The sequence below is a fragment of the Sorghum bicolor genome, chromosome 2, assembly GCF_000003195.3.
Source record: "Sorghum bicolor cultivar BTx623 chromosome 2, Sorghum_bicolor_NCBIv3, whole genome shotgun sequence".
Taxonomy (NCBI): domain Eukaryota; kingdom Viridiplantae; phylum Streptophyta; class Magnoliopsida; order Poales; family Poaceae; genus Sorghum; species Sorghum bicolor.
Genome location: NC_012871.2, coordinates 53,457,897 through 53,470,936, shown reverse-complemented (window position 1 = coordinate 53,470,936; position 13,040 = coordinate 53,457,897). Strand labels below are relative to the sequence as shown.

General features: G+C 42.4%; 1 protein-coding gene across 1 annotated transcript in view; it reads right to left on the bottom strand.

Moving 5' to 3' along the window:
- Positions 1-2,262, bottom strand: part of LOC110432718 (sugar transport protein 14) — a 3,913-nt gene extending 1,651 nt beyond the window's left edge. The window contains exons 1-3 of the mRNA XM_021453508.1: positions 2,136-2,262; positions 1,797-2,044; positions 75-1,078 (exon numbers count right to left, since the gene is read on the bottom strand). Of these exons, the coding sequence (XP_021309183.1) occupies positions 75-1,078; positions 1,797-1,938 (1,146 nt within the window). The 5' untranslated portion in view covers positions 1,939-2,044; positions 2,136-2,262. The remainder of the gene's footprint in view (positions 1-74; positions 1,079-1,796; positions 2,045-2,135) is intronic.

Sequence of the window (13,040 nt, the reverse complement as noted above, 5' to 3'; positions counted from 1 at the left end):
AAAAAGAAAAAAAAAAAAAAAAAAAAAAAAAAAAAAAAAAAAAGGGAGGGGCCCCGGGGTCGTGCGCATCTAGCCTGTCCATCCTCCCTTTCCGAACTGAGCGCCAGGATCACAGCCACGACCACCATGGAGGAGATCATCTGGATGCCGGCCTCGATGAAGAGGAACCGGCGGCCGAGACGGTCGACGGTGACCATGGAGACGAGCGCGCCAACGACGAGCATGGAGCCTGTGATGATGGAGGAGTAGAGCGCCGCCGAGGATCCGAACCCAAGGCTCTGGAAGATGACGGGCGAGTAGAAGAGGATGGAGTTCATCCCCGACAGCTGCTGGAACGCCGGGATGCCGAGCGCGCCGATGATGAGCTGCGGCCTGTTGCGCACGGCGAGGAGGTTCCGGAACGTGCCCGTGACGGCGCGCGCGGCGTCGCTGGCCTCCTTGAGGTCCTGGAACTCGGCGTCCACCTTGTGCGTGCCGCGCACCTTCTCCAGCACGCGGCGCGCCTCCTCCAGGTGCCCGCGCTCCACGAGGCTGTTGGGCGTCTCCGGCAGGAAGAGCGCGCCGACGAAGATGGCGGTGGCAGGGCCCATGGCGAGCCCCAGCGAGAGGCGCCAGCCCCACGGGTGCAGACGGTCGGTGAAGTAGTTGATGATGTCGGCGACGAGGATGCCGAGGCAGGTGGTGAGCTGGAACAGCTGGTTGACGGCGCCCCGGATGCGGTAGGGGGCGATCTCGGAGAGGTAGAGCGGCACGGCCTGGTTGCCGAAGCCGATGCCGACGCCCAGGAGGACGCGGCCCACGATGAGCATGGCGATGTTCATGGCGGCCGCGTTGATGGCGCCGCCGAGGAAGAAGCTGGTGGCGCCCACCATGATGCTGGCGCGCCGGCCGCGGCGCTTGGTCACGTAGGAGGCGCCGAAGGTGGAGACGAGGCCCGCGAAGTAGAGCGACGAGGTGAAGAGCGTCAGCACCTGGTTGTCGTACTTGCAGTAGTCCGTCTCGTGAAGGTGCGCCTGCTTACGATGGTACACGTCCGGGAAGAACTTCTTCAGGAAGTCGTCCATGGAAGTCACGCCGCCTGCAATCGCCATGGACATCGCCGGCCATGGATCGTCAGACATGAGAGACATGTTTTCTTCATTTCACAATGGTTTAAAAAAATGCTTCATTTTGCAATGATTAAAAATAAAAGGCTGATTTTTAGTGATGTCACTTGCACAAGTGCGGTTGAGATGATCTGTAGACCAAGAAACAGAGTGTATATATATCCGTACTGAAAATGAGAGTACATGGATGAGACGAAACAAATTTGGTAATGGTTGTCAACAACCATCAACCATTTTGACATATATATAGGAGGGTTGAGTTGTAAAGCACTTTTCCTTGCTCCTGCTGGATGACCTGCGATTCTCTGCTCTATCCAAGCGATTCATTTTCAGTGCAAAGCATTCAGCCATGATGGAGACCATCCGTGAAATTCGGATCACAACATATTCGCCACCAGCTTTTCTAAATATCCTATTTCGAAAAACTTTTATACGATAATAAAACACGTTGGGTTGTTCAAGAGCAATCATTTGTCGAACCTTTCGCAAACCCGGAAAAGAAGAAGAGAATCCATCATATGAGCACTGAATCATCAAACGACGCTTACAAGAATCGCATTTCTATTTCTACATAAGACGACCAGAAACAAGAATTGCATTCAACTAAAACGAAGTAGGAAGAGGAGGAAAACGCAAGAAGAAAGAGCAGTGTTGTGGGGAGGAATTGAATGAGGAAGAGGATATACTGACTGGAGACTCCGAGGTCATAGCCGAAGAGGGATCCGCCGAAGGAGCCGACGATGCAGGCGAGGATGAAGTAGCCGGTGATCTTTCCCTCGTAGAACTCGGCCCTCCCGGCGGCCGCCCCGCTGCCGCCAAACCCGCCGGCCATCCCGCTGCTGTCTCTGCTCTGCTCCTCCTCTCCTCTCCTCCTCACTCTCGCTTCTCTTGAGACGACGACGCGACGCACTGCAGCTTACGTAGTCAGACTCTCTTCCCTGAAAGGGTGAAACAAAGAAAGAAATAGGCAACGAGGGAGGAAGGAGATGAGACGGAGGACAAGGACGGACGGAGAAGGAGAAGGCAAACCAAATCAATCAATCAGTGAGGAGAGCGCACACAAGTCAACAGCGGCGAGTCAATAAACTGACAAATCGATCGACATCTCTATCGCTCAACACAAGATACTCTACTATTATATACCTCCTCTGTTTCTTGGACCAGCTCAGGAATGCGTGCTGTGCCTAGTACAATATTCAACGCCAGGCCAGATAACTCAAGATTAGGTAAATAAACAAGGATCGACCGGCGGCGGATTGGTTCCGCTGCTCCGGCCGGGCCAAGAAAGAAGGTCAGCGCCGATCCAATCTGCCGCCGCCGTGGCCCGTGCTGCTGATCTGGTTGGGGGACGAACCAACCAACGGCAGCTCGGCTCGCAGAGGAATCGGGGAGGGTGGCGGGAGGAGGTCGTTGGGACGGATGGGTGGGTGGGGTTTTTATCTCTGCGGCCGCGCGGAGCTAGGCGCACCGCAACCCAACCCCCCCGGCCGGGTCTCCAGTCAGCCACTGCTTCTCGCGTCCCACTGCCGACGGGCGTGGCGGTGGCAACTGCAGCTCAGCAGCTGCATGCACAACAAGTTCATCAGTCCTTATCCGGAGCACCTTTCAGTTTCCAGCTTGGGAACAAAAATAACAGAAACAAATTATCGATTTAGTTCATTAAATTACACTAGACCGTATCCATTTGGAGGGGTATTTCCATTCTTACAGCTTCTGCAAAATCTGGGAAGCCTCGTTTAGAGCTTGAGTACAGTAAGCTGACTTATTACGAGAGAAAAACACTGCTCAGAAAAAATACGGCTATAAGCACACGGAGCCTTAGTTAGTTAAAAAAATTTTAGATTCTGCTACTATAACACTTTTATTTGTTAGCAATTACTGTTTAATCATCTATTAATTAAACTTAAAGATTCGCCTTATAAATTATAGATAAATTGTATAATTAGTTATTATATATATATTTAATATTTTATGTATATGTCTTATGGTTTTATGTAACGGAGAATTTTAAAATGTTTGGGAAGTAAACAAGGAACACGACAGATGCTACTGACACTCTCCGTTGAATGGAAGACTTGCTACAGCCTCCATCCAATTCAAGGCCTTGCATGTTTTAGTTCTAAAAATTTTTGCAAAATGGACATTGTAGCATTTTTGTGTATTTGACAAATATTGTCTAATCATGGTCTAATTAGGTTCAAAAGATTTATCTCACAAATATAAATAAACTGTATAATTAATTATTATTTTTATCTATATTTAGTACTCTATACATGCGCTGTAAGATTCGATGTGACGAGGAATCTAAAATTTTTTAGAACTAAATAAGGCCCAAGTGGTCCGATCCTAATGTGTCCACTGTGAAGATGTACGTACTAGCGTGCAGTTAGGTCACCGAACTAGAATTTTCTACTCAAGATATACATGGGGATACCGTAGATATCTGGCATTGTTTTTTTTTTCAATCGAGCTAGAGACGGCTGTTTTGTTCTTTGGGATGAGTTCACACGATGGGCGTGCGCTGTACCCGGTGAGTACACGCTGCCAAAATACAGCTGGCCCACTAGCTGGCTCTAGTCGTTGTGTACAACAACTTCGTCTTCACGAGTTGTCTTGTCACACTAGTTCAACCATTGCTTGCTTAACTCTTGTTTTAGTTCCTAAAAATTTTGCAAAATTTTTCAGATTCCCCGTCACATCGAATCTTTAAACGTATGCATGAAGTATTAAATATAGATGAAAATAAAAACTAATTGCACAGTTTGGTTGGAATTGACGAGACGAATCTTTTGAGCCTAATTAGTCTATAATTGAATAATATTTGTCAAATACAAACTAAAGTACTACTATTTTTATTTTGCAAAATTTTTTAAAGGAAACAAGGCCATTTCCTACGATTTCTTCCATACTCTGAAAGCCGTTCTAGTAGGTAGCTTTTGCACTACTATTTATTTAGGCCTTGTTCAGTTCACCCAAAACCTCAAAATTTTTTCAAGATTTCCCGTCACATCGAATCTTGCGGTACATGTATGGAGCATTAAATATAGATGAAAATAAAAACTAATTACACAGTTTGCATGTAAACCGCGAGATGAATCTTTTGAGTCAGTTACTCCATGATTGGATAATATTTGCCAAATAAAAATGAAAGTGCTACAGTATCCGAACCAAAAACACCTTACAATTTAAAATGAAGAGAGTATGTACATACGCATTATTCATATTATGGATGTCACATAAAACTTATATTAACACTATTTTCTCGGTCGACTACATTGTTTTTGGGCCCATATTTTCAATGTCTATGAAGATTTATCTTACACTTCAAGGACCATGAAGATTTATACATGCATAATTTGTCTCCGTGCTAACGGATAAACAATATTTTACTCCCATTGGTGCAGCTAAGTGACCTTAATTTTCAAGGTGTCTAAACCGAACAGTTCTAAATTTTCACTGCATGCTACTTTTTTATGTATAAACTTCGAATGTTTCGAATTCATCCAAGTAGATTATTTGTCTTGAATTCGCCATAAATGTTATTTTCTTGAAAATGGTTTCATGAAAGTATGCCTTACATTTTAAAGATATACGAAATAATGGTGACAGTCAAAATTAAGAACAGTTGACATCAGACTCATTTTTTTGGCTTCGGAGAGTAGACTCATTTTTTTGGCTTCGGAGAGTATCTTCTCATAATTTGACAGTGATATCATCGCAATTAATATTTTTTTATTATTAGCGTGATCCATTTAATAATCTGAAACACCCTAAAAATTCCCTTCTTTGAAATAGTTGAAATTCGATTTATTGAGTTAATTTTGTGAGCATCAAAATAAAGAAAAATAATAATAATTTTTGGGGAATTAAAATTAAATATATCTTTAGAATAACATTTTTCTTGTATACATGCTGGTGCATTTTTATTGTGATGATTATTTTGAAAACAAAATATCTTTTGCTCAAAAATTCATTTTAAAAAAACGCAATTGGAAAATGTGTTTGAAAAAGAAAATGGATTTTTTCCCCTCACTCTTCTCCTTTCGGCCTTTTGGCCCAGTTTCCCCGCGCCCCCCTCTTTCTCTCCTTCCTGGGCCGTGGCCCAGCCGGCCACCCCCCTTCCCTCCCTCTCTCTTCCTCTCGCCGACAAGCGGGCCCCGCTTGTCAGCTCCTTCCCTTCCAAACCGTCCCCTCCCTCTCCCCTTTCTCTGCCGCAGTGGAACCACAAAGTCTTTCCCCCGCTCCCACGATCTCCCGATGCCCCGCGCCTCGGATGTCTTGAAGAGCCCGCGCGCGAGCCGTCTCCCTCCTTCCCCATCTCATTCTTCCGTGCCTTTGCCTCTGCTCTCGCGCGCAGAGAACCGCCGCCGGAGCCCTCCGTCGGCCGCGAGTTGCCCCGGCGTTTCGAGCCGTCCCCTCCGTTTCTGTCGCATTGGTGAGCTTCCCCTCCTCTCCCGCTCTCTCCCCGTCCATTTCCCGAGCGTTTCGGGGCTTCCTAGCGCCCTGGCCACGCTCACCGGAGAACTCCATGGCCGCCGGCCATGGAGCGTGCCTCTTGGACCTCTCCCCGGCCGCGTCGAGGCTGCGACCGAGTTTGCCTACTCCTCTTTCTCTCGGTACTCGCGGTTTCGATTTTGGTGCACCGCAGCGCTAATGACCAACTCCGGCAACCTTGCCGCCGGAATTCATGGCCGCCGCCGCCTCCTTCCTCCCCTCTGGCCGGCGCGCCACTTCCCCCCCTCTCTCATCTCTTTCTTTTAATCTCAACCGTCCAGGATCGATCCGATGGCCCTAAACGCTCCGTACCCCTTCGAGGGTAGAACTGTTAAAGAGACCCTGTGTTTTCCTCAAATTAACCCGCAGTCCTCGGCCAGGGAGAATTCCAGGATTTTCTATATTTATTTAAATCCGTTTAAATCCTGTTTTATTTACAAGATTGCCACTGCAATGTTTTGGCCATAAAATATTTGTTTTAACTCCGATTTGACCCGTTCAAGTTGCGTTAGTTTTATAATTTCATAAGCTTCGCGTTGGTACCATTGTTGGCTAGATTCACCACTGTTAGATTCCCTAGTTAATTACAAGTCCGTAAACTGCTGTTGAAATCCCGTTAAAAGCGTAACTTTCGCGTCGTAACTCCGTTTTCCGTGAATTTCTCGTTGACATGATCGTAGCAGCGTGTAGATGATTTTGGAAAACTTTTATTTAAATTTATTTACTGCTGGTGTACTGTTCTAATTGTAATCTTGTTTGCTTCGTGTATGTCTGTCTCCGATTGCTTGTGTGTTGATGTTTGGTGACCGAGCCTAGTCAGTGGGCATTACTTCGGTGATCAAGATCAGAGTCTTGGAAGCAAGTAAGATCAGCAGGACTAGCAGGAGCAATTGGATCAAGGCAAGTATAGCATTTGGGTTTTAATTCTATGACCATGATCTTGTGACTAGATTGATATAAAGCAACAAATGATAATAATGATTTTTTTAACAACTTGAGGATTTATTCGTAAGTGATAACGGGATGAAAGTGCAACCATGAGGGCTATAATGGCTCTGGCTTTAGTCAAGTATGAGTAATTTTTCTAGCTTGTTAGAGGTTACCCGTGCGGCGCAAATGGGGGATAGCAGACCGTGGATCCCCTATGGGGTAGAATCACACGGACTGACTAACGAAACCAAGCGGCCCTAACTTGTTAGACGAACCTTTAAAAGACTTCATAGTGATCCCTGCCGACCTACCTTGGTACTTGGTTACGAGGCTGATCACCTCAGCCGAAAGGGTAAATCATGACTCATGGGTAAAGATGTACAACCTCTGCAGAGTGTTAAAAACTGGTATACTAGCCGTGCTCACGGTCATGAGCGGCCTTGGGAACTCTTACATTAAAGGTGATGAATCTTGTGTTAAGAAACTCATTGATTATTGTTTAATACTCTATATTATTTATGTCACATTGATCATGAGATTGTGGAATCTATACAATCTAGTTGTTATGCTTGCGGAGTCCGTCTTGGACTCACTCTTGCTATCTCCCCCACACCTCAGGAGAAGTATTGGGCTTGTGATCAACCAGTCAGTTGGATCATGTAGAGTGAAGTTAACACCCGAAGTTTGGAGTTCTCTTCCGTGGTTTGCTGTCAAAGGTTGTTTCTGGTTTATTATGTACGCTATATAATTTATGTGTTGTCCTTTTATATTACCCCTTATTTGTAGCTATATGTGAGGCTTGTCTTCTAAAACTCACATATGGTGCATATCTGATTTTGTTCTTAAAATCGGGTGTTACATAATCCCTCTCACGTTCACCTATCTAAGAAAATGGTAAGTCAATTTTCATTTTTCACCCACACCATTACCAGTGGTGACCGGTTAAATATCCCTCTTAAAAGGGTGGTGTGTGGCCTTATCTTGTTCTGGCTAGTACAGAAGGACTTTGCAGTGGTACAAACCATTCATTTAACAAGATCGGATCATCTATTACTTCTTATGATGTATTTGTTAAAATATATATTTATTTAATTTTTAATTCAGTAAGATAGGATAAATAAGGAAAGTTTTATGTATAAAATCTTTCTTCCAGATCTAACTGATATATGCTTGACTTATTTGATACGTATATCTTTTTTTTATTTTCTAACTTTAGACATGACATGATAGATAATTAATATGTGTGATATAATTAGATCCCAATAGATGACTCTCTAGCCATCGTCCTACTTTGGTCAAGTCCGCAAGCCGACACTTCCATCTCCACCTGAGCGTCGGATGCTTCACCGAAGGGGCCAGTTGTCAAAGTGCCAGCCAACACCAAGCTGCTCCCGCCTAGGGGGAACGAGGTGCTCATCTCATCCCACCTAGACAGATAGGCTTGGCTAAATTATCTGTGCCAAGTACTCATCTCATCCAGTCGTCGAAGGAGCGGACGCCAACCCATCTAAAGTCAAGTTCCTGCCACCTAAGGAGGCATCACAGAAGGCACCGCCACAAGAGAGGAGGAAGCGCCAACGGACTACAATATCATCACTTGAGGAGCAAGTGAAATTCCTTAGCCAACTTGTAAAATCCATAGAACAGGATCATAAGCTTCTTAGAAAGTCGGTGACGACGACCAATGATAGGATAGACCTAGAGAAGATAGAGCGTAAGAAATTAGAATCCAAGGTCGATAACTTCGCTAGCGACGTCGGTGGTGAGGATAAAAAGTAGAGAAAAAAATAGTTTCACGTCTAGGGCACATTCATCATTGTAATAAAGTGCCCATGAGCAATGAAATAAAGTTGACATTATTATACTCTCTATTTCTTGATATATGTGTGCTTTTGTTTCCACTTGCTGTGCTTGAAAGATAACAGAAAACAAATATGAGGAAGGTGCACCACTACATCAGAAACGATTACAAAATTTAGAATTAAAGCTACAGTTAGGTATGAACCAAACATACTCTATCTCCATATATGTCGCTCCCTGTTTCGAATTAAATTGGAAATTCTTTAATAAAATACTTTAAATATCAAATAAAATATTGTTACTGTCATGATTTGAGGATAGATCCACATAACACTTTTTCTAGAAACCTTGCTATTGTTGGGAACTTATTTTAGGGACCCTGTGTCATTTAAGTTGTCGTGAAATGTGAGATAGCAAGAATAATGAGAACCTGATTCTTGATATCTAGTCATTGGAGAATTTAATTTCAAAATTTAAAATTAATGGCTATGTTTCTCCTCTGTAGTAAAATTTATCCCACTAGAGCCATACATAATTTACATATTGAAAACTAGCTCATAAGCTACTTGCTTTGTGTTGAGTTTTGTCAAACCTTGTTGACCTGTGTTGAGAGGTTTATCATGCTCCTAAGATCAAGATCACATAAACGAATATATATCTGCTGCTCCTACATTGGGAGTACGCAAAAACATACCTTTTTCATCCACTTAATGTTTTACTTCTATACCAGAAGAAAACAGAAAAAATAGAAATAAATGCTTTGAGTTCTTGTAATTGTCTTTCTCAAAAGTTTTCTAGTTGCAGAGAGGAGGTATATGACTATGCAAAAAGAAAAAATATTGAAAAATAAAAAAGAAAAAAGAAAAAGGAACAAGTGTCCAAAGAAAATAATTGAAAATAAAGAAAAGAGAAGAAAAAGATAGCCCATATTCTCTAAGCAAAGTGCTTTAATATTTCAATGTAGGAAGACATGTTAACAAGGAGCAAAGTAGAATTAGGATTCCACACACATGCACATTTTGATCTAAGACTATGACATTCCCCTCTATGGATTCAAGTTTTGATTTAGCAACATATGTAAGGTAAGTATGCTACATCCTTGAATTACCTATAAACTCCATATAAGCTTATTAGAGTTAGGATGAAAAGAAGGCATAATCGTTCAATGCCTTAGTGAGGATCCAAAAATACTACATATATAAGTGATTTGCGAGTACTACATGGAGGATAAGGTAAGCTATGTTTATTTTCAAAACTTATGCAAATTCTCCAACTGATATGGTTGAAGGAAAAAGGTAATCTATTTCAACCTGTTCGATTTTTCAACCACCTAAAGCTTCATAGTAGACACATTGAATCCCACAACATACGTATGACTAGGAATGGTTTTATGTTGATAACTTGTCCTAAAAGTTATATTTATATAGAACCAACCTTTTCTCGAGGACGAGTAAAAGCCTAAATGTGGGGGAGCTTGTTGACGGTTGTTAAGTGTGTTACTTTTAACACCCAACTAAACATGAATAAATGCCCATAATGAAATATATGCATATGATAAGGGTTAAATTGACAGAGTTCCGCGAGTTTTGGTATATCTATGTTTTTTAGAGATTAAACAGGAAAATAGGAGAAGAATATGGTGGATGTCAGTGTAAAAAGCATATTCCAATGCAACTCTAAAAGAAGAAGATTCTAGAGAATACCATAGGCGAGACCCTTCAAGGTGGGGCCCACCTAGCATTGGGCCAGGTCAGCCAACCTAGGGGCTTAGGTGGCTGACCCAACTTGGCCCCACCTAGCAGCGGCCTTCTCTCACATTGCTCCATCAACCTCAAGGCTTAATCTCCACCGTTGTTTAAATCAGTTTGATCTAATGGCCATGTTTATTTCACAGGGCTATAAATATCGAGCCCCCTAGCTCAGATGAAAGCATTCTCCTCTAGGTTGAAACCCTAATTTCACTTCTACATCAAGAGTTCCTAGAGAGAATCAAGAGAAGCATTGAGAGAAGATTAGTTTTATAGTCCACAAGAGATTAGGACTAGTCTTATTTAGAAATAGAGAGATATAGTGTTGAGGAAGAGTTGAGGGAAGCTTCGGCCTGTCGGTGGCTCCTTTTCGGCTTGTACCTGCGGGATCAAGTTCCACTAACCCTAGAGCTTGCTTCTAAGAGTCTTTTGGTATTCAACTTCTAATTCAAGTAAGTTTATTGTTATTATTATTCATCTAGTTTACCACTCTCTTTTGAGTGCTCTAATCTTGGTAGCTCCTAGATTAGGGTAGTATACTCGTGGTGCTTAGACTATCATTGCTCGTAGATGCACCCTACATTCTAGATTGGTGGTAGTTCATGAGGTTGACTTTATAGCCTTGTTGATTCTTATATAGTCCACCTCTCGTCTGTAGTAGAACGTAGGACGCGGTTGCCAAGTTAAGATAATCTTATTGGTGCTTTCTCTTGAGTAATGTCCTCAACCTGAGTAGTAATATACATAGCTTATAAGGTTAGAACTAGGTGACCCTAGTGACCTCCTTTATTATCCCTATCGTCTCTGTTCTTTTTGCTATCTCAAGGGTTAAGTATAGACTTAGAATCACACGTCTTCCTTGTGGTAAAATATAAATAATGATACTCTCGAATACTCTTGAGTGAAGTGCTACATTAGTATACTATCTGTGCGTTTGCAGATACTTTATTTTCTTATGTGCATTTAATTTATACCAACAATATGTCTAACTCAAATCACTTTAAGACAAATGGCACTAGCAACTTGGTGTCAATAATTACTAAAACCAAACTTGGGCTTTCAAGTCTTCATGAGTTGTTGGCCTATGTCAGTCACCTTCGTTAGTGAACAACCTTCATCAGTTATTGGCCTTCATTAGTGAAAAACCTTTGTCAGCTTTTGACCTTTGTTAGTAACGTTTGTTAGTTATTAACCTTCGTTAGTGAATAACCTTTGTGGACCTTCGTCAGTTATTTGCCTTCATTGTTGAACAACCTTCATCAACTATGCCTACTCAGTAATAACCTTTGTCACTCAGTGGCCTTCGTCATTCAGTGGCCTTCGCCAATTATTGCTTTTGACATTTGTCAATGATCTTCATCTATAATTGATTATCATCGGTCAACAGCTTTCATCGGTTATTGGCTTTCGAAGTCGGCCTTCAAAGTCAGTGGCTTTCATTAGTCAGTAGTTGTTGTCAGTTAGTAGTCGGCCTTCGAGTGCCTGTAGCTTAAGAGTTTTAAAAAACTAATAACCAGAATTTTTTATAAAGATTTTGATAAAAAAATTCAATGTTTGCCGAGTGCCTTTGATCTGGCAAATATTTTAAACCATACGTTTGTAATTGATTTTTTAAGTAAAAAGAAAAGAAAACACTTTACTGAGTGTCACATGCAATCGGCAAAGACGATAGCAGCCCACGGCAGCCCGCAAACATAGCAGACCAAATCGCATTTTTGTTGTAAATTTGTATCCTCCGGGCCTGTTTGGAACAAGAGAATTTTTTTTTGTGTTCCAGCATTTTTCATGTAAAATTGAATTGATTTTTTTTATTCCTGTATTTTTTATGTGAAACTGAACTGATTCCTGTGAAATTTGTATGTGATTCTTGCGAAATTCCATGGTTCCAAATAGGCCCCGAAAATGTGCATCCAAAGGTGTAGGTGCACAGTGCACTGATCAAGTCAAGTAAAAAGCAATGGATGCGGTAAGTTCGGAGAAAAGATGCTAAAGCCGGCATTTAAGAACAAAAACTGAGTAAGGCGTTTTAGGGTAAATTAGCCAACGAAAATACCAAAATATTTATAGCGGTAATAATTCAAAGATAGATCTCACGTCCTCATTTGCACTAGGGCCTTGTTTAGTTCTAATTTTTTTTTGCAAAATAGATACTAAAGCACTTTTGTTTGTATTTGACAAATATTGTCTAATTATGGATTAACTAGGCTCAAAATATGTGTCTTCCAAATTAGCAAACTGTATAATTATTTTTTTATTTTCATCTATATTTAATGTTTTATGTATGTGTCTAAAAATTCGATGTGACGAGAAATCTAAAAAATTTTATAAATTTTTTTGGAACTAAACAAGGCTTAGATAGACCGGAAAGACTTAAACAGACCAAACTATTTTTAAGGATGGACTAGGGACTGCCGCTTCTAAACAAGCACTTCGTCATGCTGCTGGCTGCCGTTTACGCTACCAAGCCGAGCCCTCCCTTGCCACTGGATCCTCCATCGCCGCCACGCGCTCCATTGTCGCCGGGACCTCCAGGTCCTCTGGGTTCTAGTGGAAAGTCAGGGCCTCTGTCGCCGCCAGGACCTCCTGCGCCGCTGCGCTCTGTTGGGACAATCCAGGTCCTCCGGGCCCTCCTGGACCTCCCGGGCAGCTGGGCGCTTCCTTGCTGTTGGGCCCTCCGTTACCGTCAGGCAATCCTGCGCCGCCGCGCGTGTTGTGCATTTTTAACGTTATCATCAAAAATAGACTTAGTTTTCTATTTCTGATAACGGCGCCAAAGATGTCGAACCATCCCTCATGCCACTTAAGCCAAATTGTCATCCCCAGCATGTCATGAGAGACGCGGTATTGAAATATGCAACTGCTCGTCTAGATAAATAATAAATGGGATATGCGAGCGCACAGATTAATACTGATGTAGCATTTTAACCGGAAAATATATTTTAACCGGAAAGTATTTTAGGTA